At 50.9% G+C, this 27869-nt stretch overlaps 1 protein-coding gene across 3 annotated transcripts in view; it reads right to left on the bottom strand.

Moving 5' to 3' along the window:
• The window catches only part of Ccdc88c (coiled-coil domain containing 88C), a 115839-nt gene that overhangs the window by 9241 nt on the left and 78729 nt on the right, over positions 1–27869 (bottom strand). Inside the window, exons 14-26 of one of the 3 annotated variants that reach the window (XM_055592929.1) lie at positions 25568–25705; positions 23249–24310; positions 20327–20454; positions 19436–19577; positions 18390–18578; positions 17229–17390; positions 15947–16224; positions 13641–13784; positions 11429–11615; positions 9567–9712; positions 7718–7807; positions 6152–6390; positions 783–971 (exon numbers count right to left, since the gene is read on the bottom strand). In XM_055592929.1, coding sequence (XP_055448904.1) covers positions 783–971; positions 6152–6390; positions 7718–7807; positions 9567–9712; positions 11429–11615; positions 13641–13784; positions 15947–16224; positions 17229–17390; positions 18390–18578; positions 19436–19577; positions 20327–20454; positions 23249–24310; positions 25568–25705 — 3094 coding nt within the window. Of the gene's footprint in view, positions 1–782; positions 972–2863; positions 3211–6151; positions 6391–7717; positions 7808–9566; positions 9713–11428; positions 11616–13640; positions 13785–15946; positions 16225–17228; positions 17391–18389; positions 18579–19435; positions 19578–20326; positions 20455–23248; positions 24311–25567; positions 25706–27869 lie in introns of those variants that run through there. The other 2 variants (XM_055592931.1, XM_055592930.1) reach the window with 2 other exon arrangements.

Raw genomic sequence — 27869 nt, 5'->3', positions numbered from 1 at the left:
TTTCCTTTTGTTTACCTACTTTAGATTTTCAAATGCTTCCCTCTTGCCATCATTTCTTTCATAGCATCCTGTTCTTGTTTCACGAACACAGAAACTTTTCTTATCACTGTTAGGCATTTTTAGCATTTTCATATCCATCCTTCCTAACACCCCAGTTTATGCCACTGACTTTTGCATTGTTTTTTTTTCTTTTCCCTCAGTTTGGGGCTGCAGGCTCTTCTTGGGTGTCCACAGAATCCTTGACCTTGTATGGGTTTATATGACAACATCTGACCACGCCAACTGGCCTGGAATTTCTCCATATAATGAGACTCATAGGCTATCAGTTTCGTGCCTCAGGTATGAACACATGTAGCCACTGGAGCTCTAGGATACAGCAGATCTGCAAGTCCTTCACTGCTGCTGCTGTTTTTGTTACGTTTCAACATCTGCCCTCAGTTCTGTCAACGGGCTTCTGGGTTAGAGACCCTCTCAATCATCTCTTCTAGAGAAAATACCTCCTGACTCCAGGGAGCTGCCTGGTGTTGGCCCAGCTCTGGTGCCACAGAGGCCTGAACGCTGCTGTTGCTGCTGCTGCTGCTAGACTCTGAGGCTTTTCTCCTGGTACTTAGGCCTACTGATGGTTGAATTATTTATCCAAAGACACTTGGCTGGCAAGTAGAGACAAGGCTTGCGCCAACTTGTGACTTGGAAGTCTTCATCAGCTTCTCGCTTCTGCTCATACGTCTGGTCTTTAGGAGGGCTCAGGCCCAGAGCTCACCCTTTAGAGGGGTCATACTCACCTTTGGTGCGGCCTAGGTGCTTGGGGACAGGAGTGGAGCTGGAAGGGGCTGCCATGATGGCTGAGGTTGAAAAAGTCCGGGAGCCAGGCTCCGAGGGCCAGGACTTCACAGCTGGGTCAGCGGAGGTGTCTGTGTGGTCAACACTGCCTCCTCGTGGGGACCCTCGCTTTGATTTTAGATCCCCGGAGCCTGGGGCAGAAGACATCGAGAAATGAGGTTGTAAGCCCATGCCAAGGATGGGCGAGCACACGGAGGCCCAAAGCAGGTGCAGCAGGGCACACAGACCACAGACACATGAGCTGGCTGGCCTTCCAGCTGCAGCTGATAGTAGGAGGGCACAAGGGCCACATGGTTAGCGTTAGGGGGACTGGCGGAGAAGGAACAAACTCAAGAGGATAACTAAAAGGTTGGATGGTCCAAAGGTCGGTTTGCTGTGATCCTGTACAGAACTCCATGCCCTGTCTCAACAGCCCAAGCAAGTATGGACAGATATCTTCTCACACTTGTCACTGAGGTGCTGAGGACCCTGACAACTGGATTCCATGTGGTGTCAAAAAGAAGTCTGCTGCCAAGCTCACAATCGTTTGTTCTCAGAAAAACAAAACAAATCAAGCAAAAACAAAACCCAGCAACTTTCCACAAGGTGGTTTTCACCCTGCATCTTATGCTTTTAAACAGGGTTAGTTTTCTGCTGGAAACATATACCTATTGAAATTAAATAGTATTTTAAAAAAGTGGCTCCCCCCAAAAAAAAAAACCAACAAAAACAACCAAACAAAAAATACCCAAAAAACAAAACTCACCCAAATAACGAGAAAATCAAATAGGAATAAATCTGGGATCTCCAGATACAAGATATAAATGAGCAGGGAGGGCTGATGACATAGCATTGGTGGGAGGGGGCCTGCACGGCATGTGGAAGACCCAGGGTGTGAACCCCAGTACCCCAAACAAACAAAATAAAAACGTGGGAATATTCCTAACAGCTGGCCAGGCCTTTTGTGCAATGCCTATGCATAGGCATATGGGCTCTTCTCTGTGAGGTTTCCATGCCCAGATCTTAGATTTGAACAGAAAGAGGGATCTGAACTCTGGAGGAATGCTCTGATGAGAAGCAAGACACAAGTCTGGCAGAATGACCAGTGTCGAGGTCTTCCTGTATGTTAGGTGGCAATGAAGGTCCAGAGGGGAGGGGAGATGAGCGAACAGTTAGCATGAGTACCAGAGACTAGCACAATTCCAACAGCATGCAAGGAGGACAGACTCTGGGACCAGGAGCCTTTATGACTTAGAGTTCTTAAAGACAGGGTCACAAGCTGAAGTCAGGGGCAATGATAAACAATCTTTAACACTGTCATAGTTACAGGTGCATTATGGTCACCTGATTTCTATGGTGACACTTGTTTTCCTTGTGCAGCACAGTGTTGGCAATAACTTTTCCTTTTAAAGTGACCTGCAGATAGTGAGTCACTTTAAGGGAGAATATATAAAACACATATAGGAGCCTGGGGGCCATGGCCCAAATCACAGAGCTGGGGTGTAGAAATGGCTCAAGGTGGAAACATGACAGTGGGGGGTAGTGACCTCTCTGGTCACCATCTTCCCCTGCTCTGGGTGTGACGTATATCCTGATATACTTTCTGTCCACTATGGTTTTGATTTCACCATCCAAGATGTTAGAGAATCACAACAGTCATAAAACTTCTGTCTGGCTGGTAAAAATCAGTTCAGTGATTCAAAATGCTCAAGCAGAGCAGTCAACACAGAACTGGGGGCTCCGGAGCAGAAGGCAGTAACTCTGTATTCTGACAAAGAGAGGGAACAAGCTCTAGCTGCTTGTAAACAAACCTTTAGAAAGGTGGTTCACTCGCTGGTGGATATTTTAGGAAGCATAGCTTAGACAACTGGCCACTTCCGCTTTGCACACGGGCATGACAGAAGCTTGCAGACGCAGGAGGGGGAGGAACACAAAGCCTCTTCACTTACTTAGCACGGATCTCCTGGCCCAAGGACAAGTAAGTGCACGTACATCCTGAGGGTCCCCTAAAACTGTGCTGTGCTGAAGAAATGGTCCAGGGAGCATGACAACTCATCTTCTATTTTGCAATCAGAATCCACGATGGCTACTTTGGAACTGGGATGAGGAACAGGGGTCCACTAGGGACCAAGTGGCCTTTAGGGACTAACTTCTTTTGGTTGGCTGGTTGAATTTCAGGAATGAAGGAGGGACACATGAGGCAGACACATGGTAAAGGGAGGGATCAGAAATCTCCAATGTCCGACAGAGAGACAGACTCGTTAGGGGAAGATGGGATGTCAGAGGAAGACCAGAACCGCAGGCGCTTAGAGAGAGCTGGGTGGCCCGATGGGGACTTGTCTTTGTCCTTGCTTTTGCTTCTCAAAAAAGGGCTCTTTTTGCGCTGAGCTGCTAAATTGTTATTATTGTGATAGGAAGAAAAAGGGGAAGAAAAAAAAAACCAAATGAAATGAACAATAATCACAAATGAGTCTAAGTTAGCAAAGTGGACTTAGGAAAGCAGAATCCTGTCCAACCAACGCCCAGTACAGAGGTCAGAGCCATTTATGCTCTGACTCAATTTAATTTAGTGGCACCCTGGTGCTAACCATCATTCACAAAGCACATCAGAAATGTACGCTGCCCCAGGAGACACTGGTTTGGATGATTTTTCCATTTTAGTGTGTTAAATTTATTGAGTAAGAATGCTTATTAACACAGTGGCCAGGCTCTCTTACTCATTCACTTTAATGACAGGCTCCCTGACGACTCAGCTCACACACAGCTCCTGTTCCCACTCCAGGCACTGGACATACCTAAGGATATGCTGGCCCACTGTCAGGGTACAGTCTACCTGAAGTACCCACAGTCTATAATTCAAAAATCACCTCTTTTGGCAAGATGAGTTCAAAAGCACTAAAATGTCTTTTTCACATCCCAACCCTCTAAGACCTGGAAGAATTATGATCTTTCAGATACCCCCACATCCTCCACTCCTTGGCCTTTAAAGTAGAGACACCACAAAGCAGGCAACTGATCTAAGCTCCTGAACATACCTTTCAGTGGTATGAACTGAACCAACAGATACCTGCTTTAGTAGAGACCAGAGTCTCTATTTCTTTTGCTATAGCACCACCTAGAGGTCAAATCCCACACTATAGATTAAGAGTCCTAGGTTAGTGGCCATGGTTGAGGGAAGCATTAAACAGAACATAGCCAGACTGTTCGGATGTGCAGGGACCCAAGCTACTTTCACTTGAGGCTCACCTCCTCAGCATTAAAACAAACAGTACCTGGGTTACCTTCACAAGACCATCTTCTAAAAACTAACTAGATAACATAAAAAACAGACAGTAATGATTGATGTCCGCCTCATAGGCTGTGAGGGATTAGATGAGACTAAGGCTGTGCAAAATAGTTCAAAGGTTACTCAGCTCCCAGTCTGGAGTAGGTAGACATTTCTTCTCTGAATGTTTTCTTTCTTGCTCCCCAGCCCTTCTCAGACAGGGTTTCTCTGTGTGGCCCTGGCTGTCCTGGAACTCACTCTGTAAACCAGGCTGGCCTCAAACTCAAGAGATCTGCTTGCCTCGCCTCCCCAGTGCTGGGACTAAAAGAGTGTGCTATCATGACAGGGCTTCTGAAAATTTTCTTTATAAAACTGAGCATAGCTAATTCATTCAACACAAAGAAACACAGACTGAAATGGGAACTGTTTAGGAAAACAAAAACAAAACAAAACTGCCAGTATGGAAACCGGAAGTAACAGGTCCTCTCTGGTTGTAAGAAATTGGCTAAATTAGCTGTGGCTCTCACCTGTACTCCCAGGACTCAAGAAGCTGAGGCAGGAGGATTGTCATGAGTTCGCAGCCTGTCTGGGTTATATAATGAGTTCAGACAAGACCCTGTCTCAAAGGTTAAGTGCTCCCACTGTGACTTCAGCGCTGGCACACCTTCCACCAATTCCCACCCCCATTAAGAACGGAGCAGGTGCGTGCACCCCCCCACAGTCCAGACAGCACAAGTACTTGCGGTGGTGAGTGTGGCACAACCCACACCCAGAGGGCACTTGTTACTTGTTCTCAGTGTTCCGTCAGCCCAAGAGCACTGGGCTCCCCGACATGCTCAGAAAGTTCGGGTGTCTTTGATAGAAATTTAAGTTACTCGGGGTGAAGGTGTGGAATAAAAAACCCACCCCTCATTCTCCCCCCAAAACAGTAAAAAGTAAACTTGAACTTTTCACAGTGTTTAAGGTAACTTGAATTTCAGATTCTAGGATGGTCATTTTGATAACCAGTAACAGATCTGAAATTTGAACCCAGCTTCAAAAGTGTTCAGAGTAAGTTCCAGGACAGCCAGAGCTACACAGGAAAAGCTCATCCTAAAAAAAACCGAAATTAAAAATAAAGTATTTGTTTTTAGTTCCAGTGTGTGACTGTGCCTGCATGTATCTAAGTACACCATGTACATGAGTGCCTGTGGAGGTAGGCCCGAGGCACTGGATCCCTGGAGCTGAAGTTAGAGATGGCTGTGAGCTGCCATGTGGGGCTGGGCTCGTACCTCTGCGAGAGCAGCTCTCTACTGCCAAGCCATCGCTCCATCTCCCAACAGCGTACCTTTTAGATGAGATTCTTGCTGCAGAGGAATATGGCAAAACACCCTGGAGGTGCTGTAAAGACTGGAGATGCCATTCACCTCTCACCAGTGAGAAGAACCAGTGGTGCTTCCCAATTAGTAGAGTCTCACCAGTGGCAGCGTCATGTGCCATTCATCTGGCCTGAGACAATGATGAGCCACAGCACAGAAGACTCTGTTCCTGCTCTTACTTCAGAGACCCTGGCCAATTCCAAATGCAACCCTCAGGGAAGAGACACCCAGTGTCCCAAGGCTACAGGACTCAAATACAAATCTCGTGTGGAGAATAAACCAAGGAGCCTCACAAATGATAAGGGGACAGCCACCCAGAACTTTCTGAAACTGGGCATGTGGGAAATGTGGTAAACACACGCCGGATCACTGTATAAAAAAGAGCCAGCCGTAACCTTTGACACATCCGAGGGACCCCCAAACACATGAGCTGCTGCTGCCTCCCCAGGGTGCCTGACCTAGGATCAACTTTGGATGTTCAAATAACCAACTAGCCCATGTAATGGATGGTGCTTCCCATCCTAAAGTTAAGCAGGTCTCTGGGCAACACGGCCATAGCAGAGCCGGGCTTGGAGAGGCGCCCAGGTGGGGCCACACTCACATGGCACGAATACCATCACATTCGCACAGAGGCATGGCATACCGCATCAGTGAGTAGGCCGCTCAGAGCCTCTATCCTACCCCTGCCACATCTGGCAGCTGCACCTACCTTTCCCCAGGGGCCCGTTGTGGGTGTCGCGTTCTTCTGCACAGCTGGAGCCGGGTGGCGGGTTGTCAGAGTTCTCCGTCTGTGCTCGGAGACCCTGAGATGCAGGTGGCGAGGCAGGGTCTGAGGGCTCCAGCTGGCAGGCGGGGCTATCTGTAGTGGATTTCAACCGTTCTCTGGAACCTTCTTTCTTTGGCTTGATAAGTCTGACTAGGGCTTTGGCTCCGATCCAGTGGTTCTTCCTAATTAGGAGAGTGTTAGGAAGTCACAATGCGGGCTCACAGAGGCAAACAGTGGCACTGGGTGGTGTGGCTCAGAGGCAGGGCTCTTGCCTAGCATTCACAAGGCCCCACGTTCCATCCCGGGACCCTCGAGAAAAGAGGATGGTGCTCATGAGCACTGTCATGCCCATCCCCGTACACCTGAGGCCTGGGACTGAGGAGCCTAATTCTTGGGTGCAGGCTGTGCAGTAGCAGAAGGTTATGTGGGGTCAGGAACCCATGCTGTTCTTCCGGAAAAAGAGCACTTAACCAGCACACTTAATTATCACTGATGTGCAGGGGCTGTACTGACTAATGTTCATGTTTTTGCCCCCGTGAAAGTCATTTTTACAGGCATTACCTGTTCAAGTTAACCGATGACATGGCTAGTGCCCACTGACTGTGTTCCTGGCATTAGCAAGCCCCGGCACATGGTGCGTGGGTTAAAGGGAACTGAAGAAGTGCGGCTAGTTAGAAACCGAAGGCATTCTGAGGTATCTGGAGGGGTGGCCGCTGCACCAGCCCTTCACCTGTCACTCCCACTCCTCATCACAGCACCAACAAGTTCCCGTTGGTGACTTCAACTCCACGGCCTGGCCATAAGGACGGCTCTCCAGGCTCAGATCAGATACCAGGGGAAGTACTACAGGAAATGGCGGCCTACTACAGGTACCGAGCTAGCCCCACAACCCTGGATCACTGCTTGTAAGAAGCCATCCCAGAGGGTCTGTGTCTACAGAGAGAATAAGGCCAACGTGCACCCCTCAACTGAAAACTGGGGGACCCAGGCAGATCTTCTGCCCATGATCCCTTCCCTTTACAGGACCATCGATGTGCTGTCCACGTCATGTTAGAGCTCTGATGAGGCAACCGCGCCACTCATGGCTCTGCCTCACAGCTTCCTGCCTCTTCTCGGGGCTCACGGGTGAGTCGACCCTGTGTCTCATCAGGGCTGGCTGGCATTCGACACCCCTCACAGGACAAGCTGGGGTACACAGGGTGGGGCTGTAACTTCTTTGCCTTATGGGCAGCTGTTCTCAAGTAACCCCTTTGGGATCAGATATCAGAAAGCCCACATCTCAGAGATAAACGTTACAATTCATTAACAGTAGCAAAATCAGTTATGAAGTAGCATCGAAATAAATTTATGGTTGGGGGCCATCACCACATGAGGAGCTGTGTTAAATGCCGTGGGGGTATCTGTAAGCACAGGCACAGGGCTGGTCCTGTCTGACACCGCCCAGGCTGTCCCGTCTCTCAGCTAAGCTGACTATGATCACTACACCTCACCAATCTTAGATCCACTCACTTCTTTGGAGCAGGGTCATAGAACTTGTACTGATCCATTATCTTTTCTTCCAGTTTTTCCTTGTGTCTCCTTAAAACATTTAACTTGTCTCTGTGAACAGAAGGTAAAGGACAGCAATTGTTTAAACAAACAAGCGAGTGTACTGACCAGCCCTACTTAGGTTAGAAATCAGTTCTAGACTCAGACCTGAGGGTGCGTGTCCCCATACTGGTCGCTGACCTGGGCAGTTATGACCAACAGTACCAGTTATGAATCCAGCTAATCCCAGCACCCCACGAGGCACAGGCACGTGACTCTCTTTGAATTCAAAGTCAGCTGGTCTATATTATAAGTTCAGGTCTAGCCAAAGCTAAAAAGTGAGATCTTATCTTAAAAATTCAAAACAAAGCAAACAAAACCAAACAAAAACCCACCCATGAATGCTCTCAAAGTGCCTGGGATATGGCTAAGTGGGCTCAGGAGAGCAACGTGAGAACTTGTGCTTGGAAATGCTATGATTTCCCAAGTAGGCCAAACTGTAGGGCACCAGGCACCGCTGGCCTGATGCAAACAATTTATAGTGTAACAATGGCACCAGGCATATTAACACGTGGGCACTGAGGTGGCAAGTGCCAGAGCACCAAAGGCACCCTGGGGCCTGGGAACAGCCTGTGAGGCAAACTGCTTTCAGGGGACGTGTAGAGAAGGCAGCAGGCTAAACGCCAAAGAATGGGGCCTGTGACAAGTCTGAGCACGCCCTGGGCAGCCAGTCCCGGCAGGGCAGCTGGGTATGGTGACTGTTTGAAAAGCCAGAAGCTCAGGGGCTGAAGCAAATCTGTTTCTAAATGGTGGAAACCAGCTCACGCCCGTAATACCACAGCAAGCCACTGGCCGCCCCAAACTGCTCCCTGGGGTGTCTGTTACCCTTGTTGGGACTCTTGGGGAGCTGGTTCAGACCCTACAACTTCCTCATGGGAAAGTCAGGACATAGGCAGTAACTGCTCAGCTTCCTTCACTGCTGAAGCAGAGTCCAGGCCTGCACTCTGAGACAAGGTACCAATAGTTCAAATGCTGCTTGGAACAAGCTGAGAAATATGCCAAGCCACAGCCTGACATAGAAACTGTCTAATGCAAAAACCATCACCAATGATCTCCCTAGGAGAGAAAAACTGACTCTCAGCTTTCAATCTGAGCTCCTGCCCTGGGACACATGGTCATTGCCTATTTCTACAAAGAGGCGCTGGATGCCTATTGCTACAGATGAACTCAAGTCTAGAAGTAATGAGAGGCCTTCCAGCGCTTCGTGACAGAAGCAGCAAATACGGGTAGAGGAGATATAGCTCAGTTGGCAAAATAACTGCCATGGAGGCATGTGAGGACCTGAGTTCGATCCCCAGGAGCCACATAAAAAGCCAGGCACAGTGCAGTGCCTTTGTAATCCCAACAGGAAAGAGATAGGAGGATCTGGGAGCTCGCTGGCCAGACCACCCAGCCTAACCAGGAAGTTACATGCTGATGGGGGACCTTGTCTCAAATGACACTCAAGGTTGACCTCTGACCTCCACATGCACATAGATATGCACATATACCCTCTCCCCACACATGTGCACCCACACACGAGAGCAGGAAACCTCACACAGGCGCAAGGCGACCTCCACCTCTTCCAGAAATCTAGAACATTCCATAAAATGGTATAGTTCCATCTCCAACCCTCCAAGCCCTAATGTCTAGGGGCTATTCTCTGTCCTGAGAGTGACAGGCATATCCGGGGAGAAGACAGGACATCCGGAGGCCGAGGGAGGACTGCATACTGTGGGGGCTGGGGACAGCGGTCCAGGGGCCCTTTACGGACACACCAGAGCCTGCTTACATGTACTGCTTCTGTTCCTCGTGGTACTGCTCCTGGTTCTCCATGTTCTGTTCCAGGAGTATCTGGTTCTGCCGGTTCAGCAGCTGGATCTGGCTCAGCAGGTGATGATTCTCCTCCTCTAGGTTCCCCTTGAGACGGGAGAGCAGCTGAAACACAGACCAGCAGTGGCTCAGACAACCTGTGGAGAGGAACCCTGTACTGTCCGCACTGGACCTGAGAAGGAGCCACAGGGATGCACTGCATCCTAGACGCACACACCCGACCCTGCAGCCAACTGGCAGCTCCTGGCTGTCGAGAGCCCAGGTCAGGCGTAAGGACTGAGGGGTGAAACAAGACACACGGCAGAGGCTGAAAACGCGGTATGAAAAGGGGGAGACGTAAGATTACATTTGAAGTGATATTTTTGATCGACTGGTTAAGTAAAATATGTTATTACAATTAATTTTACCGGGGCCAAGGATGTGGCTCAGTGGTACAGCACTGCCATCCCCAGCACTGAAAAAGAAAAAATAATCTCATTGAAAGAAAGAACTGTTTAGAAGGTAGCTGCTACAAAGTGCTAAACTGTCCACGTAGCTTTCGTGTATTCAACGAAAAGCTCTGCTGTGAAAGACAGCTTTTCTGCCCAAACCCAGAGACTTATAAACACCTTGGGCCTTCCAAGCCATCTAGTGTTTTGTGACCTTGTAGCTCTGAAGCAGCCGTGGATAACCTAAGAGCCGCTGTTCCCCAACGAAACTTCACTCGCACACAGTGGCACAAATTCCACACAATTTTCACTAGACACCAAGTATCATTCTTCTGACTTTTAGCTCCAATCATTAAAAATGACAAAAGCCACAGCTGGGATACAGAGTTAATAAAATGTAACTGATAAGAAAAAAATAAAATTCAAAAAAAAAGAAGAAGAAAAAAAAATGACAAAAGCCGTTCTTTAGTTCGTGGGCTGTGTGGATACAGGGGGCAGGGAAGGTTCGGCCTGTGGGCTGAAGTTCAGAGACCTTTGTTTTAGGACAGTACTGTCATGTAGCAGGAAGGCCCAGGCTTTGAAGGTCCTATTCATTGTGTACCTCACTGAGGATGGAATGAGCTAACAGGAAAGCCACAGGAAAAAAAATATGCTCCTCCCTCCCTCCTCTTCACCCCACTTGACATTACAACATTAACTTCACCACTAATCAAAAGATCAAAATCTACCTTTCTTTTCAATTATATGATGAGCAGAACTGGAATCCTTTGTAGGAACATTTCTGAGGTTCAAGGAAATGGCTCAGTGGATAAAAGCACTAGCCATACACACACACAATCACGCATACACACACCTGTATACAGACACGGACACAGACATATAAACACACACAGAGTCCTAGTGTACCTCCTGCAGTGACAGTCCCCAGTGGACATGGGTTCCCTGGACAGTGCCACCCTCCCCAATAGGGCGCTGAGCCAGGTCCTTTCATCCTCCACGGACAGCTCAAATCTGGCTGGGTGACTAGAGAGTATCTCAGCACCTGGGGCTGAGGTGCGCCTACCTGTCTCTCAGGGGTCCTCAGAGATCAGGAGGGGCCCACTTGCTCTCCTCAAACTCTCTGCACAGTGGGGTCCTTCTGAGACTATCTAAAGGAGGGCTTTGCTTCCCATAATGGCCATTTCTGACCCAGGTCTGGGCCACCAACCGCTGGATCGCCCAATGGCAGGAGCCAAGCTAGGTAGCCACACTCAAATCCAGGCAATTTGTTCATGTAGCTATCTCCTTACATGAAGAGGGGCCAAAGATGGTGCCGCCATGGCCTGAAGGACGGATGGATGCCACCCAGGAGGAGCTCCGGCCCATCACAAACCTGCCCAGAGCCGCGCCTCACCTCACAGTGGTTGTCCAGCTTGGTCAGAGAGATATCCAGGCTCTGGTGCTGCTCCTTAAGCTCGTCGAAGCGTGCCTGCCAGCGGTTCAGCTCCAGCTGGGAGTTGTTCAGTGAGGTTTTCAGCTCCTTGGTGTGGGCGTGCAGCTCTTCGTACTCCCCTTTCAGCTGGTGGTGCAGGAAGCTGACCCTAGGGGAGGAGAGCCAACAGGGCAAAGGGGCTGGAAAGCATCCCAAAGACAGAAAGGCCTGCAGCTGGGTGTGTGTGTGGGGGGGGGGGGGTTGTACCCGTTCTGACAGTGGCAGATGGTGCAAGCTCACACAAAGTCCTGTGTGCCATGTAGGAATACTAAGCCAACAGGGCGGGGAGGCAGAGGCAGGCGGGTACGATGTGAGTTCAAGGCCAGCCTGGTCTACAGAGAGAGCCAAGGCTACAGGTGCAGTGGTACATGCTGGCAGCAACCAACAGTTCTCTAGTTGAACTTAAGATCCACACAACAAGAGAGAGACTACGCCTGGCATTGTGAACCTAGCTTACTAATCAGAGCTAGTGAAATCATATTTAATTATATTTTTGTGAGAAAATATATGAAATGCTAGTCATTGGGAAAATAGAGTAAAACAAAAAACACTGTGCCTGACTTTGTGGGGTCGTTAACCTCTGATATCATAAAATGGGATGCGGAGGTAAGGTATTATGTACACCTGCTACAATTATTGCCACCCTAACTCTCGTAAGTCAGCTAGCTTTTCAGTAACTCGAGTCCCAGGCTGGAGAGGTGGCTCGGAAGTCAAGAGCACACACTGATCTTGCCGAGGACCCGGGGCCCAACACCCCGGTAGGGCACTCACACCAAGTATAAACTCCAGCTGGAGGAGGACCTGGCACCTCTGGCCTCCACAAGTACCTGCACTCTTGTGTACATACCCACACACGGATTCACACAATTAAAATATAGAAATCAATCTTAAAGAGAGTTTGAGGAGAGCAAGTGGGTCCCTCCTGATCTCTGAGGACCCGAGAGACAGGTAGGCGCACGCACCTCAGCCCCAGGTGCTGAGATACTCTCTAGTCACCCAGTCAGATTTGAGCAGGTTCACTGTCAGTATCTAGGAATGCAGACGTTGCCCAGCTGCGTCCAGGCGCCTGGCTTCCCGGAGAGAACAGAAACAGGGATGACCTGGTCGCAAGGGGGCTGCTCCAGTCCACTCCAGGGCCTTCTGACTGTTCAAGGCCTCCGTATCAGTATGTGCCCACTGGGGCGGTGCCTCCCCCCTGCTTGCTGGGCCTGCTGCTCACCCAGGGGCTCCTAAACCTCTCAAGGATGCGGAAGGAAGCAGTGTTTTCCCCCATCGGACTTTGAAACAAGAGAAGGTCTGGACTCAGCCCTTGCTCTTGTTAACCAAAGGTTTAGCCTCCAGTGGTACCTGATCTGAGTACCTGACTTCCTCATCTGTCAAAGGAATGGCAGCCAGTAGTCTACGTCTGTTAAACAGCTGCAAACGCAGAATCAGTGACCCCTCAACCTTGCTAGGAGGGAAAACACCCGGCTCCCCAAGGTTTACAACAGGTGGAGCTGCAGTTTCCGGTGACGCCTGCTCAGAGGCGTCCTAGGTAACACACGGCCTCCAGCACTGCGCCTCCGCACAGGCGAATCTCTGCACATGCTGCCCCAGCACTCAGGGACACAGACCGAACTTGAGCTCTATGCCTGAGGCTATTTTATCCAGCAAGGTAAAGACTTCAAACGCCAAACACCAAGTAGGTCCTGGAAGGACTTCTGCTTGCAGTGGGAGGGCTGAAACAGGACAGGACGGCTGGGTGAGCCCAATGACTCAAATGTTTTTTTGTGAACTCTGCGCACATCCACAAAAGATCCGTGAAAGAGTGGGGCTCTGGTTGCAAACAAGCGCCAGTGAACAGGTGAAGCTGCTGGATCCGGAGTACCACAGTGGCTCCGAGGGCTGGGCTTACATCTGAAGGTGACCGTGCTTATCTAGACACATGATCTACCCTTCCCCATACTGGCTGAGTACAGCCGTCTCGCCCCTGCTGCCCGAGGCTCCTTATCTAGCCAACGTCGTGAAAGCACAGGACAAGACTTCACAGGCCTCCTCCCTCCTCCCAGCAGTTTCCAGAGAGGACAGGTCTGACCCATCTCTGGGTGTCACTGCCACTACTCCCGGGGCTGGGTGGGGGTGCTGGGGTGCCCACCTGTCCAGCTCTCCTCGCAGCCTCTGGTTCTCGCTTGTGGCGATGGCGCTGGTCCTCTGCTCCCGCTGCAGCGCCTCCCGCTCAGTGCTCAGCTCTTTCTCTAGCTCCTCCAGCTCTGCTTTGCGCTTCTGCAAGTCGCCGTGCCTGGAGGAGGAAGCGTGGCCAGGCTTTACCCCAAGGCTAACCCTAACCCCACAGGCAGCTCACACCCCAGGAGGCTGGTACACACCCTCTCAGAGAAGGAGGATTCCTCTGAAACCTGTTCTTGGAGGAGAGATGAGGCTGGACAGCAGGGAAGCAAGATGAATGCTGCCAGAGTGGGGTCAGCCAGTGCCAACCCCCCACCCCGGGCCCAGAGCCATCTTCCGTGCTCTGGTGCCTTCACTGCCACTGTCAGCGCCTTTTGTAGGTTGCCCGAGAGAGTGAGGGCTGCACTCTACACCCTTTTACTTTAGAGACTCATGTTACAACGAGGTTCACTAAGAACCAGTAGATCTAAAAGGAACCACAGAATAAACAGCTAAATTCCACTGACTGAGACAGCTAATCCCTCCTTACACCCTCCTCAGTCCCTGTGAGAGTCCACATTTGTGTTCCCACCTGGCACTGCAGTGGGTGTGTGAGACGCTCCCCCCCAACTACCACACACACACACACACACACACACACACACACACACACACACACACATTTTCTTTCTCCCTCAGTCCTTGTAGACTGCACAGCTGTCGCTGGGGGGCAGCAGAGCACAAGACGTGACGAGCCTTCTGTTTTCATCCCACCCTGTTGAGGACCTAGGATCTCCAAGTCAGTGAGAGGAGGCACACTTCTCAATCCTCAAGCCTCGGGCTCAGGAAACTGCTCCCTCACCCTTTTCTCTTCTGAGTACATAACACTCGGTTTGTGTCCTGATCTTGGGGGGGGGGTGTCTCACCTCTTCTCTAACTACCACCCTCCATATCAGCTGACCCTGGGCCATGTTGCTGGAGCCCCATGTGAGGGATTAGAAAACTCACTTAATCGCCAAAGCAAGAGGTAGCCCCACCATGCTGAGGCGCAGATACGATGAGGGAACTGCCTGGCTTCCAGAGCCAAGTCAGTAACTGTGGAAGAATCATCCAAGTTTGACAAATAAGGGCCACAGGCTGACCAGCAGGGCTTTCCAATTCCTGCTCCGCTTGTGGCACTTCAGCAAAGCACACAACCCACAAGCCTTTGCAGTCCTGCTTACCACTGAGCAGCAAATATCCAGCAAGAGTCCAGTTATGTACCAGATGAAAAGAATGCACACCTTTGCCCCTTTAGCGTGACAGGCACCCAGAGCCCCGATGCAGACAGAAGGTACCTCCAGCTGTGTATCAACAAGCCAAAGATGCTAGGCAGCTGACACACAGGACCCTGGGCCCTGGACACACCTGCTCAGAGATCGGAAACCCTCAGTGCACGAGCAGGAGCTCTGCCAACAGTGGGTGACTTACTGACACACACCCCAGAACCTGGGACTGCCAAAGGTGAAAAGTATACATGTGTTTTTAAACATATGTGAAATTTACTTAAAAAAAAAAAAAAAAAAAAAGGCATCCAGTGCAAATAGAAGGAAAAAGGCCGTGTGGGTAACTGTGGGGGGCAGCTGGGGACTCACAGTACTCTTACCCCCTCCCTCCCAGATCACAGGTGTAGGATTACTTTCTGCTTTGTTGTATGCATTCAATATTTAACATAATGGGAGGATTTTAGTTTGTTTTTTAAGCAAGCGTTCTGGAAGAGGCAGTCTCAAGTATGAATGTATGTGTAAAACCCTACACATTGGCAGCCAGGAGAATCTTCCCAAGGGTATAGATCACGAGGGAAGAAAAAGGAGGAGGAAGAAAGAATTCTCAGAGAACGGATCTCCAAGTGTCTACACTGAGCCTCTCAGAGCTGGGGTGAGCCACGGCACTCCTTCACCCCTTGCGTCCCCTGCTACAATGCCCTGCTGGACAAACAAAAAGGAAATAGAAATTGTTAAAGGCTCTATTTCCTTCCCTTTGGGAAAGCTCAGGTGCACCAACAATGAAAAGCAGCCGGCCAAGAGGAAATGCTGGGGAGATACAGAGGGGGTGATTGGGAAAGTACCTTGAGCTCGGGGACCGCCTAAAGGGCTCAGCATAGTAGCTGTTTCCTCCACAAGCTATATCCCCAACCCCAGGCCTCTCTCACAGTCTCACATCTGTACTCCCAGGCTCCCTGTCCCCAGGTCTCCGCCTCCCTGTCCTCCAGGCTCTACCCCTTCCCTCCAGGCCCCACCTGTGCCCTCTAGGCCCCACCTTTCCCCAAGCTCCCTGTGCTCCTGCTCCAGGTTCCGGTGCAGCGTCTTCAGGCAGCTGTGCTGGCGGATAAGGGCCTCGTACTCTGAGGACTGGTGATCGTACAGGGCACCCAGATGTTCATGGTCCTGGAGCAAGGCTTCATAGGCAGCTGCCAGCTGCTCCCGCTGCTGCTGCAGACCCTCGTGTTCCGCCTCCTTGGCCGTCTGCTGGCTCTGTAGCACTGTGTACTGCGCTCCGAGTGCTGCATTCTGGGAGCTCAGTGTGGAATTCTCCACCTGCAGGGAGAGCAGAGCTCTGTGGTGAGCAGGCCAAGGTACCACCAGCAACAGTTGGACCTTAAGGCAGGCTGGGCATGGGTGATGCTACCAGAACTCGAGGACTTGGCTTTGGAAGTGGGGCAACATGGCAAAACAGGCCATGAAAAGGTTGTCATCCTGAGCCAACTCCAGAAATCATGTCTTCCTTCTACACAAGCCCCTTATATGTCATTACTGATTATTTTTAAACCTGTAAGGATGGAGTAGCAGTCAACCGATTGATTTTTACAGGCTTACTTTTGTACTGTAGGGCCAGAAATGAGGACTTGACATGCTAAGCACTTTTGCTAGTGGGCTGCATTTGAACCCTGGGTTTTTAGTTTATTCTAATATAATCCCAAAACATTACAAACTGAACAGGGGCCAGAATGGCTCTGATATTAAAACCAAACAAAGGTTTTTTTTCCAAGATAAAACAAAGTAGCAAACCAACATCCTATTTTTCTCACTTTAACAAAACAAACCCGACCTCTTTGCCAAATAAGTTTCCTGTTTATTGTCTGTGTCCCATAAGTAACTTTCCACCCTTTCCCAGAAATTACATTAAGCAATTTTTCATTTTCCCATCATCTACTCACCACAAATAAAACTACGTGGTAAGTGGGCTGTGATGTTGGCCCTGCTGGCCACTTCCAACAGACGGAAGTCAAGCCATGGCCCCATTCCCCCTCCACCATCTTAATACAGCTCTGCCAGGATGGACTGCACACAGCCGGTTTAACCAAGCTTACTTAATTTGCAAATTTCTCTCTCTTTTGGTGTGTATGTGTGTACACGAATGCTCTTGCTCACACGCACATGTTCGCTGAGCAAACTGAAAAGCAGAGAAATGAGGCTTTAGCCAGGCACCTCTAGGCCCAGCGACAGGAAAAGTCTCCTGAACCTACCTACTACCTTCAGACTCCTCTTAGCAATCACCTGGTCCCCAGGCCCCCCATGCTTGGTCTTGTAGCTCCCACTACCTGCAGCTTTGCAGTCTGGGTCTGCAGCGCGGTGGTGTGCTCCTGCAGGAAGGCACTCTGCTTCTGTAGGGTCAAGATCTGGCTGCTGAAGGCCACATTCTGTGTCTCCAGGTGCTGAAGCTGCTCCTTCAGTAGCTGCTTCTCAGCCTGCAGAGCTGCGTTCTAGAGGAGACGCACGGGCCAGTTACACGGTGTGGCAAGCTCTTTCTGGGCAAAGGCTCAGGGGTTTGACTGACCCCCCAAGGGTATATGCAGCCCAGAGTTGGGGTTCCTCAGGTACAGGAAGTTAATGGTTTCCCTCTTAGAAACAGACAACTAATAGAATTTCAAGAAAAGACATTGCAGGGACTACAGCCTGGGACATGGGGCATGCTGACATGCAAGCCACCTTCATGATTCCTTTTGCTTCCTTTGGTGTGGAATACTCCCCAAAAGTACTTCTCCGAGCTGAAGCCACTCCCCCATTGACCACAGTGCTCTGTGGTCCTCATCAGTAGCTGTCCCTACCTTGAGACACAAGCAGAACTGAGGAGAAGGAGACCAACACAGCATATCTACCACGCCACCACCAGGCTAGGAGCCAGGACAGGGGCTGCAGACTTATTAGCCTGTGAATTTGAGAGGGCCCCTAATGTTCTGTCTCAGCTTGTTTGTCCACTGAAAATCATCACTTCATAAAGTCAAAGAGAACAAGAGGGACAAGCATGCATCAGAGATCTTTCCCTGGTAAGGGTCAAGGGTAAATGCTTTCGGGTTTGGTGGCCACATCGTCTCTGCCCCAACAATGAAGGCTGACAATGCACTGGGAAAGCAGCCCAGACCACATGTAAATACAAAAGGTGTGGCTGCGTGTCAATAAAGCTTTATTTGGACACAGCTTGTGCTGAGGAACTGGGATGTAGCTCTGAAAAACACAACACTATGGGATGAAAGATGGTAGACAGGTTCCAGGCAGGGGAACCAGCCCAGGAATTTGGGTGTGTCTCTTGCATTAGACACTTGGAAGGGATTACGATGAAAGGCACCTAAAGGACCAGTCAGGACAACTCAACAAGTGTCCTTCCAGACGGGTGACCTCTGCCATCCCACATTCTTCACAGTGACACTATGCTCTGGGGGCAACTGCCAATAGGACGGTCGCTTCACGGGTGGCCCACTCACACTGCGTTCCAGCTCAATGGCCCGGTCCTTCACACGGAGAAGCTCCATGGTGGCCTCCTTGTGGCTAGGCCCCCAGCCCTCCTTCTCTTGGTGACTGGTGACCACCTTGCCTGCCGGGTGCTTCAGCAGGCTCTGCGCCTTCGTTCCATCCTCCTGGGTCTGCCTGAGCTGCTCTTGCTCTTCCTTTACCTGAAAAGCAGACTCAGGCAGTTAGGAACCAGGCAGGACCCCGAGGAGTGGGCAGGGAGGGACCCCTCGCCAAAGCCTCAGACACCCACCCACTTGTCTCCTGAGGAAGGACAGGCCACGTGCTATCCTTTTGCTACGTGTTTCCCCAGAAAGGACAGGAGAGGCGAGGATGTGAACTCAGGCCTGCCCCGGTCCCCACCTTAGCTACATGACTGGCAGGTGCTGTTGGTTGCCCGAGCCTCCAGTCTATACCATACAACAGAGGCAAGACCAGGCCCAGCAGCCACACATCTCCCAGAGGCCTTGCCAGCTCTGCACCTGCCTGACTTCAGCTCCCAAATAAACTGTAACCACGGAACGTGCTCCATGTTTACAAAGGGAGGCCACACATGTGGGGTCAGTCCACCCACGGATGGAGACTGCGTGCACACAAATTCTGTGCGCGTGCATGTATGTGGAGAACCTTATTGACATGTATGAAAAGTGTGAATCAGGAAGGCATGTCTATATGCACGTAGAGTGTGCGCACATGTGCTCCATATGTATGGGAACATGTACTCGTATGTTGTGCTCCAGAGATGACACACATAGTCATGTAAGGTCCTGTTCTATCTAAGGGGCCTTAGGAGCCTGCAGGTCTCTACTTGGTGCTCTGGGCTGTTTCATGTTCCCAACGTTACCCGGAGGGGTGGAACTGCCCTGAGCCCCAGCTTCCTCCCCATCATGCGTCTGGCTCTGGTGTGCTCAGCTCCTACCCTGAGGTTGACACCTTCAGGACCCTGCAGCTCCCCATCACCTGTCCCGGAACACTGCCCCTGCTTGCCCTGGAAAGGATATGACCTCAGCCTGGCTCTCACCATCCGCAGCTCAGCCTGTAGTTGGTGATTCAAGCTCTCTTTCTCTTCCACCTGTGCCTCCAAAAACACAATCTTTTCCTCTTTCATGGCCAGTGCTGTTTTCAATGCCGATTCATTTTTGCCTTCCAAAATCTTGCACTTTCTGAAAACATAAAGACATAATAGTACAGTTTTCATTCCCCTTCACCTCTAATCCCATCTCCCTGTGGCCAACACACACTCTTCCCACTAGGCTGAGTTTATGTACCATTTACAGAAGGTGTTCCTGGGACTCTGGGGGCCAAAACCACTGCCCAGAACCCTTGGGTGGGGAGAGGGAGCATGTTTCCTCAGGTGACACATCCACAACTTCATTACATAAAACATCATGACTACACTTTACAGGAACTCCGTAAAGAGATGTTCTATGACAGACACGCTATAGATGGAGAGATTCCATCTCAGGAAACCCCGGCCATTGGTCCAGGGTCACGATGCGAGCCGTGGGGCAGGCCCTCAGCCTTTCTACTATGCCAAATATTAAAGCAGGCATGTGAGTCTTCTTGGTTACACATTCAGAAAGGGTTACCACACTTCATTTCCTTTAAAAGCCAGGCTGTTCGAAGAAAGCATAGCTAGGGAAAACTGCAAGCATAGAATTAAGAAGAGAAGCAGGCTCTTCTTGGGGGCTGTGGTACAGTGTAGAGCCTATCAAGCACGCAGGAGACCAATACCAGTGTTTTTATCACACAAAACAATCTCCTTCCATACTTCCTGAGTCTCCTAAGGAGCAAGAAGACCTGAACCACCAAGGACAGACACGGGAGTCACAGTGACCCCGGCAGTGGAGAATAAACTCGGGCATCAGCGGAGACCCAGGAGTGCAGTGCTAACACAGGGCCCTGTCCTCACATGTCTCCGTGACTGTTGTCCTCCTGCAGCAGCAGCTCCTTGCTGAGGCCAACTTTCTCCAGCTCCTGGCTCAGTTTGTCCAGCTCGCTGCTCAGCTGCTGGCTCTTCAACTTCTCCTGCACCAGGTCCTGTGAGACAGGAGACACCACTGTGGACGGGAGTCTGAGGCCTCATGACGGTGTCACACCTTTGAGCCACTTCTTCCCCCAAACGTGGCTGTTTCAGATGTTTTAGGCAAGCAGATGACTAAGGGGTCGATTCCAGAATGCTCCGCCAAAACAAAGGGATGAACACCCTTTCCCAGCCCTCCTAGTGCTGGAAACAGACCTCATGGCAGCAAACAGGAGATGGACCCAGAATGTTCTCCTCCAAAAGGTCAGAAATACTCTGCTGTGCTGACTTGTAGTAGCAAGTATGATCTCTACTAATATGATCGAGTTTTTAAAATTATAAACTTAGCAAGTAGTTAAATGCTCAAAATTAACAACGGGGAGGGGGGGGGAAGAAGAGTTTGTTGTTGTTGTTACTGTTTTCTGAGATAGGGTCTCAGGTAACTAAAGGTGGCCTTAACCTTGCTATGTTCCTGAGGATGAACCTGAATTTCTGATCTCCAAGTAGTAGGACAACCTAGGGCTTCATGCATGTTAGGGGAGCATGCTCACAACCAAGCTGCTCTTCTCCACCTGAAAGAGTTTATTTTAAACTCTGGCTTTGGCTAACCTTCTGAATGTGAAAAATGAACTCAATGTTCATCTCCCCTTTTGCTTTCCTCCCCACATAACCCTCTGAGGGTAGCTGTTCTCTCCTGCCTGATGCCATAGCTACCCCTCCTAACCTTATCACAGGCAGAATGGTACCTCCACCATCAAGTTTCCCAGCTGGCAGCTGACGCCAGGGGTTATGGGTTAGAATCACATGGATCTGGATGAAGCAGAGAAGAGCTGGCATGTGTATTTTTGCCAGTCTTCTAACCTGTCACGGTTTCTGCCCAAGCCTAGTGCTAAGGCAGAGGGGCTCTAGGTCAAAGCTGTCTGGAGGTGGGCACGTAGCAGGCTGAGACAGAAGGATCAAGAGTTCAAGGCTTGCCTGGTCTATACAGGGGATCCAAGACTGGCCTGTGTATGATTCAAACAAAAATGAGAGCAGAACTGCACTTGGACTGGTTGGTTCCAGGACAGTCGACAGACTGCTGTAGCGCTGTCCACACTGTGGTGAGTGGGAAGTGCATCCGTGTAACAAGCCCTAGAGATCCCTGGGTAGTTGGTGACTGCATCGAAGCCCACCCTGCCTGCACTGTACAGACATGAATTGTGGGTGGCACGCAGGGCTTGAGTCTCTCTCTCTGTGTCCCTCCCTGCTCACCCACACCAACAATTGTCCTTTCTAAACATTGTCATGGCTCTGAGCTCACTTTGAAATCACTTCCCTGATCTCACTAGGGACAGAGCAGCCTGCAGCTGCCTCAGGCTGAGCTCTATGGAGTGCTGTCTCTCTCCCTCCATCTCTTCCTGGTCTACCTGTCACATGCTGAGGAGCCAGAAGGACTCTCCACTAGCGGATGGGTTAGTCATAACTAGAAGGAGCCGGATGCCTGCACCAGTGAGCTGGCGAGCTCTGGAACATGTGTCGAGAGGAAATCTGTGGGCTGGACCACTCAGACGCTAAGCCGGGCTACTAGGGTCACACTACAAACGAACGCCCAACAATCCATGAAAAGACACCAAGGGAAGTAGAACGGACACTCCAGGAAGCAGAGAATGCAAGAGGCTGAAATGGTCCTGTGCTTTGATCCCATCGCTCCACTTACCAGGAATGTGTCCTTAGAAAAGTGTCGGCTATGTTCGTGAAGGGGCAGGGCCGTCCAGGAGCACTGAAGCAGTAAGGGCTGGGGACGCAGCTCAGTGAGCATGCTCAAGAGCACATGCTCAATCCTCAACACAAAAGAGGAAGAAAAAGATCCCAAACCAAAAACAAAACAGTGGGGAAAACTGAGAACAACCTAAAGGGACCTATAATTTCCAAAGTAAATCTATAGGCTTAAATATCTTGCAGTCATTGAGAAAGCATGGCTTTGAAACCCTTCAGTGTGGGGCTGGTAAGATGACTCCACTTGCTGACAAGCCCAGCAACTTGAGCCTGATCCCCAGAACCCAAATAGTGGAAGGAGAGAAAACGAACTCTCTCAAGCTGCCTTCCAGTCTCCACATGCATGCTGTGGCACACACATACTAACTAACCAACTAACTAACTAGCTAACTAACTAACTAAATAAATAAATAAATGTAAGAGAAAAAAACCTGAAGCCTATTTTGTGTGGGAAACTACGAAAATGTCATTAAACAACAACAACAACAAACCAGAATAGCTCGACCATTCATAGTCTGGTATGGGGCAGCCCTCTGATGTATGGTTGTCTTATGACTCTTTTCACCTTAGGGTTAATTTTGGGGGATTGCAGTCTCCCCCCAGGCTAGCAATAGATACGGTTCAACACTGGCTCTAAATGCTGGGCAACAGCAGTGAGCTAGGGCTGAGCCAGTCACTGGCAGAGGAAGGGGAAACCCAGGCACTGAGGCTGTGTGATCAAGCTTCCTCTGAGCAGGCGATCAAGGGTGCCAAGCGCATCTTCTACCCATGGGGTTCAGTCAAAGTGAGCTGATGGGGACACAATCCACTGTGAGTGGAGGAGCACCAGCACAGCGGCACAGAGAGGGAGGAGATGACTACCAGGGGGTGGTCGGAGTGCAGCGAGAGCGCCCCATGGCTTCCCCCTGCCCGCCCAGGCTGATCAGACCTTCAGCTGGGACGTGCTCAGCTTCAGAAGAAACACCTCAGGAGGACACACCAAGTTCCCCCTCCATTCTAGAACCTCCCACCCTAGCAAACAGGCCCGTTTTGCCACTGCCCCCACACATGGCTCACCTCTCTCAGGGTGGTCAGTGTCCTCGTGTGCACGGTGACCTGCTTGGTGAGGTCCCTGTTGTCCACCTCCAGCTCCTTCAGTTTGCTTGCCGCATCCCGGCAGCGGGCCAGCTCCTTGTCCAGCGCGCGGCTCTCCTTCTCGGCGGCCGACAGCTTGGCAGCGCTGTCATCCAGGACAGCGTCCTTGAGCTCCACTTGCTGCCACAGGCGTCTGGCCTCCTTCTCCAACAGCTTCTTGTCCTTCTCCAGCTGGGCCACCTCCTGCTCCAGGGCCTTCCTGTCTTTCTCGGCCCCCTCGAGCTGCTTGTTGGTTAGCCGCAGAGCCTCCAGGTCCCGCTTCAGGGCCTGGCGCTCGGCCTCCAGCTCACCCAGCTCCCTCTCCAGGGCCTGAGACTTGTGGCTGCTGCTCTCCAGGCTGTGCTGCAGCCTCAGGTTCTCAGCACTCACACTCTGGTAGCTAAGCTCCAGGCGCTCCGACTTCTTGCTTAAGGCCTTCAGCAGCTCCACGCTCCTGCGCAGCTCTTCCTTCTCCTGCTCCAACTGCTGGTTCTCGGCCTCAATCTGCGCCATCTTGGCGCTGGTGAAGCGCATAGCTTCCACCATCTTGCGCAGCTCCAGGTTCTCCTGGTCTAGCTGCCTGTTGTCCCTCTCTAGGCCTTCGAGCTGCACAGACACGTTCTGCAGCGTGTCCAGAGACTTTCTCAGCGTCCGGTTCTCCAGCTCCAGACCCTGGCTCTCATGCTCCAGGGCCTCGAACTTCTCAGTGACTGTCTTCAGGGAGGTCACCTTCTTGGCCAGCTGCTCGTTCTCCTTCTCTAGCCGGTGCAGCTCCTTCTCCAGCGTCTCTGCCCGCTCCCCTTTCTCCTTGGCCTCCTCCAAGTCCCTGTGTAGCTGCTGCTTCTCCAGCTCCAGCTGGCTGAGCTTGCTGCCCGCCTCGGTCACAGCCTGGTGGAGGGCTCTGTTCTCCTTCTCCACATCCTTCCCACTGTTGACCTGCGGCCTCTCCCGCAGTGACCACACAGCCTGGTGGAGGTGGCCCTTCTCCTGCTCCAGATCCTTTATCTATGAGTAAACACATTAGGCAATGACCCAGACTGTTGCCGGAACCTGCACCAGTGATGTGGGCTCATAAGGGGCTTCCAAGAAGAAGTCTTCAACAGCTGCTCTATGGTACACCCAAGCCCAACCATGGCTAATCAAAACACTCACTACAGTGACCTTGACCTTAAACCTAAATGACACATCTGTTTCTTAAAAGTATTAGTGATTCCCTCGGTCCACTCTGTCAGGGCCCGCACACTGACCAAGCTGGTGCTATCTATATCTTGATCCCGTCCTGTGTCTTCTCAGCCTCATGGCCAGTGCCTCAAGCAACCTTGCAGCCATTATCTGCCTGCCCTTACCTTGTCTATTCAGACAAGATCCCTGTGCCTGCTGCCTGGTATTTGCCTTCCAAGGTAAGAGCCTCCATGTACAGGGCTCTACTTGTCTGTTCATCACACATAGTGTCAGTCTGACCTTCCTCTTCCCACTTCTTACTCATCTACAACAGAAGCTAAAAACCTAAAACACCTGGTAACCCAGCCTTGCCATTACCCTCCACTTCTTTCTGTCCAGAAGCAAGCAGAACCCTGCAGGTTTGCCAAGGTCTCAGCCTTATCACCAACAGGTTTTTAGAATCGGGTCATTGCCCTGTGCACTGCAGAATGTTTAGCAGACACTGTCCATTTCCTAGTTAGCTTTAACTGTCAACGTAACACAGCCTCGGGCCACCAGACGAGAGTCTCAGCTGAGGGACTGCCCATTTCAGACTGGCCTATGGGGGACTGCCTTGATTGTTTATTGATGTAAAAGGGCCCAGCCCACTGTGGGTGGCACCATTCCTTATGCAGACATAGTCCTGAGCTATATATAAGAAAGCTAACTAGGCATGAGCCCGGGAGAGCCAGAGAGCAAGCATCCTCCCTCCACAGTTCCTGCTGTACTTCCTCAGCTGTAAATTATTTTCCTGGTAATGCCGTGTGGGGTACCAAGCAGGCCTGCCTTCAAGTTCCTACTTCTCTGACTTCCCTCAATGATGGGCTGTAACCTGTGAGCTGAAATAAACTTCTTCCTCTACATTGCTTTCAGTTACGGTGTTTGTAACAGCAAGAGAATGAAAATAGAACAGTCGTGCCAGGAACTCTCTAGTCTTTCCCTTCCCAGAGTCAGAGCATTCAGAACTGTCTGAAGACATTGCCAAATGACATGGCCATACCCCTCAGCTCTCCTCTTGCCAGCACGAGTGAGTGAGGTGGTGATGGCAACAGCTATGCCTACCTGCCTGGCCTTGTCTGCCCTCAGGGCTTCCATGTCACTCTGCAGCTGTTCCTTCTCTCGGATAAGCTCCTCGCTGAGAGTCTCCAGGTCTTGGTTACTCTGCTTTTCTCTCTCCAGCTGTGTCTGTAACTTTTCAATCTGCAGATGTAAAGATCCAGCCTGTGTGACAGTCAGTCTAACCAAGCCAGTTGTGTGCAGACAGATAGGCAGGCAGGCAGAGCAGCTAGCCAGCCGGCCCTTCTCTGCCCAGGTTATGCGTATAGGCCCTTGAGGAAAAACAATACTAGTAGTGTTGCTCTGCAGCACAATCCTCACACCTTCCCGCCGTTGGCCTGACACGCCTGCACCTTCTGCCTGGGATGAGAGAAGTCACTGGGTAGCAGCCTGACCATGTCTGTCCCAGGCTGCTCGGGCTGCCATGAGTCCAACCTACTCCATGTTTTGCTTTTTATTTTTTTTCCCCTTGACCTCATCCATTTTTACTTGGTGTCAGACCATATACCCGAAACACCCAACTCCAGATTCCCTACAAGGACCATACAGCTATCCTCCCCATGCTTATGCATGGTGACAGCACCCAGCTGCTTCTATCAACCTCCAGGTAAACCTTTCATCAAGCCCTGCCCCTTCTGCCCACTCCACTGCCGCTGCCCTAGGCCAGACTGTATCATTCTTCCTGGACAGACGATTACCCTCCCATCACCACCTGTCAACACCAGGCTCTGATGGGGGATACCACCAGTGCCCAGGCTTCCTACGGAATGAGCTACCTAAACAAGAGCTTTCTACATCTTCTGATCATCTGTAGGGCTGGCAATCCTGCTCCCCAGAGATGCCCACACTATATAGTCTACTCCAAAGAGGCTTCAAGCCCAGGCTGTCTCTTCTTGCTGTCACCACTCGGATGCAACATGAGACACTGATGCTGGTTTCAGGGGGGCGAAGACTCAGGTAACTGTTCTCCCTGCTGACTATGTGGCCCCAAGCAAGTTCCTGACAACTGATCAGAGCCAGAGACATCCATCACGCTCCGTCACAATAGCTACTGCATCCCAGGCAGCTGGCTCTCCCTGGACACTGCAGGGCCTATGCTCACTTTCTGACTCTACCGACCTGGGGATCTGAATTGTATGTCATCTTAGTGTGCCTCAGGCTGCTGTTTGGGGGCCACTGCTCTAAACATGATGCTGAGAAGTATCTGAAGCTTGGGCCACTATTCAGTCTGAACCTCTAAAGGAGGACTAGAGATGCCCAGGGACCCTGAGAGTACAGAGACTGAGCTGCAGCTCTCACTCAGCTGTCCACACTGAGGTGTTGCATGGACAAAGGTTCAAGCTCCCACATCTTAAGCATCCTTGTCTACAGGGACCCTGCAATCGTTCTCCTTTCTACCTCACAGTTGAGCACCAGGACACTTTACACAGGAGAAGCTGGGATCCACCCAATAGGGGTGTGAATGCGTCATGGCTGTAGAGTCCCAGTTCTGGACACTAGGGCATGTGTGCCTCATGCAGCCATTCCTGGCCATGGCTTGCTTACGAGGATGCTATGATGTACCACCTACAGGTCTTTTCCAAACTTAAGACTACCCATCTCATTCATATCTCTGTATCTCTGTGCCTTTCCTCACCCAAGACCTAATACTCAGAAGGGAGAAAGCATTGGCCTGGCATAGAGCGTGTTGTGGGGCAAGAAACAGAAAGTCCTTACTAGTAGGAAATAGGGTCAGTTATGGAAGAGAACTGGCCCACTGAGCTGGCAGACTGTGACTAGCCCAATGCCTTTAAGAAGGGCTAGGACTCAGGTCACTCCTATATACTCTCAGGCCTATGGAATGAGGCCTCCAGCCCTGCCCTAAGCTACAGTAAAAACCATACCCTGCCGGCTTACATCCCCCCACAACCCAAATATGCTCGAGCCCTCTCCTAGAAAGCCATGCCAGCTTTTGTGTCTGACGTTGCTGCTGCTATCTAAACATATGAGTTTCCTGTGTCCTGCCTGACCTCTCTGGATGCCTTCAACTTTCTCCTTTCTTGGTTCTCTGTCAAACCGTCTTCCTTATAGTCTGGGCTCAGTCACTCCAGACAGCTGCTGCCTTCTCCTGATGGCCCCAAAGCAGGGCCCCAATTCCTCTGAAAAATCTTTTCCTATTTGGCTAAAGGAACGGAACCTTTGTGACAGCAGTATAAAGTTGCACTAAGACAGGAGGGAGGCGGCGTCTCAAGGACCAAATCACAAGGAAGAACATGAGCTCTGAGGACTCAGATTCTAGTCTGCAGTCTGGCTTGGCGAAGGGTGAGGC

This window comes from Psammomys obesus, unplaced genomic scaffold, assembly GCF_907164565.1.
Source record: "Psammomys obesus unplaced genomic scaffold, mPsaObe1.curated_primary_1811, whole genome shotgun sequence".
In the NCBI taxonomy this organism is placed as follows: domain Eukaryota; kingdom Metazoa; phylum Chordata; class Mammalia; order Rodentia; family Muridae; genus Psammomys; species Psammomys obesus.
This window is presented reverse-complemented; position numbering and strand designations above follow the sequence as displayed.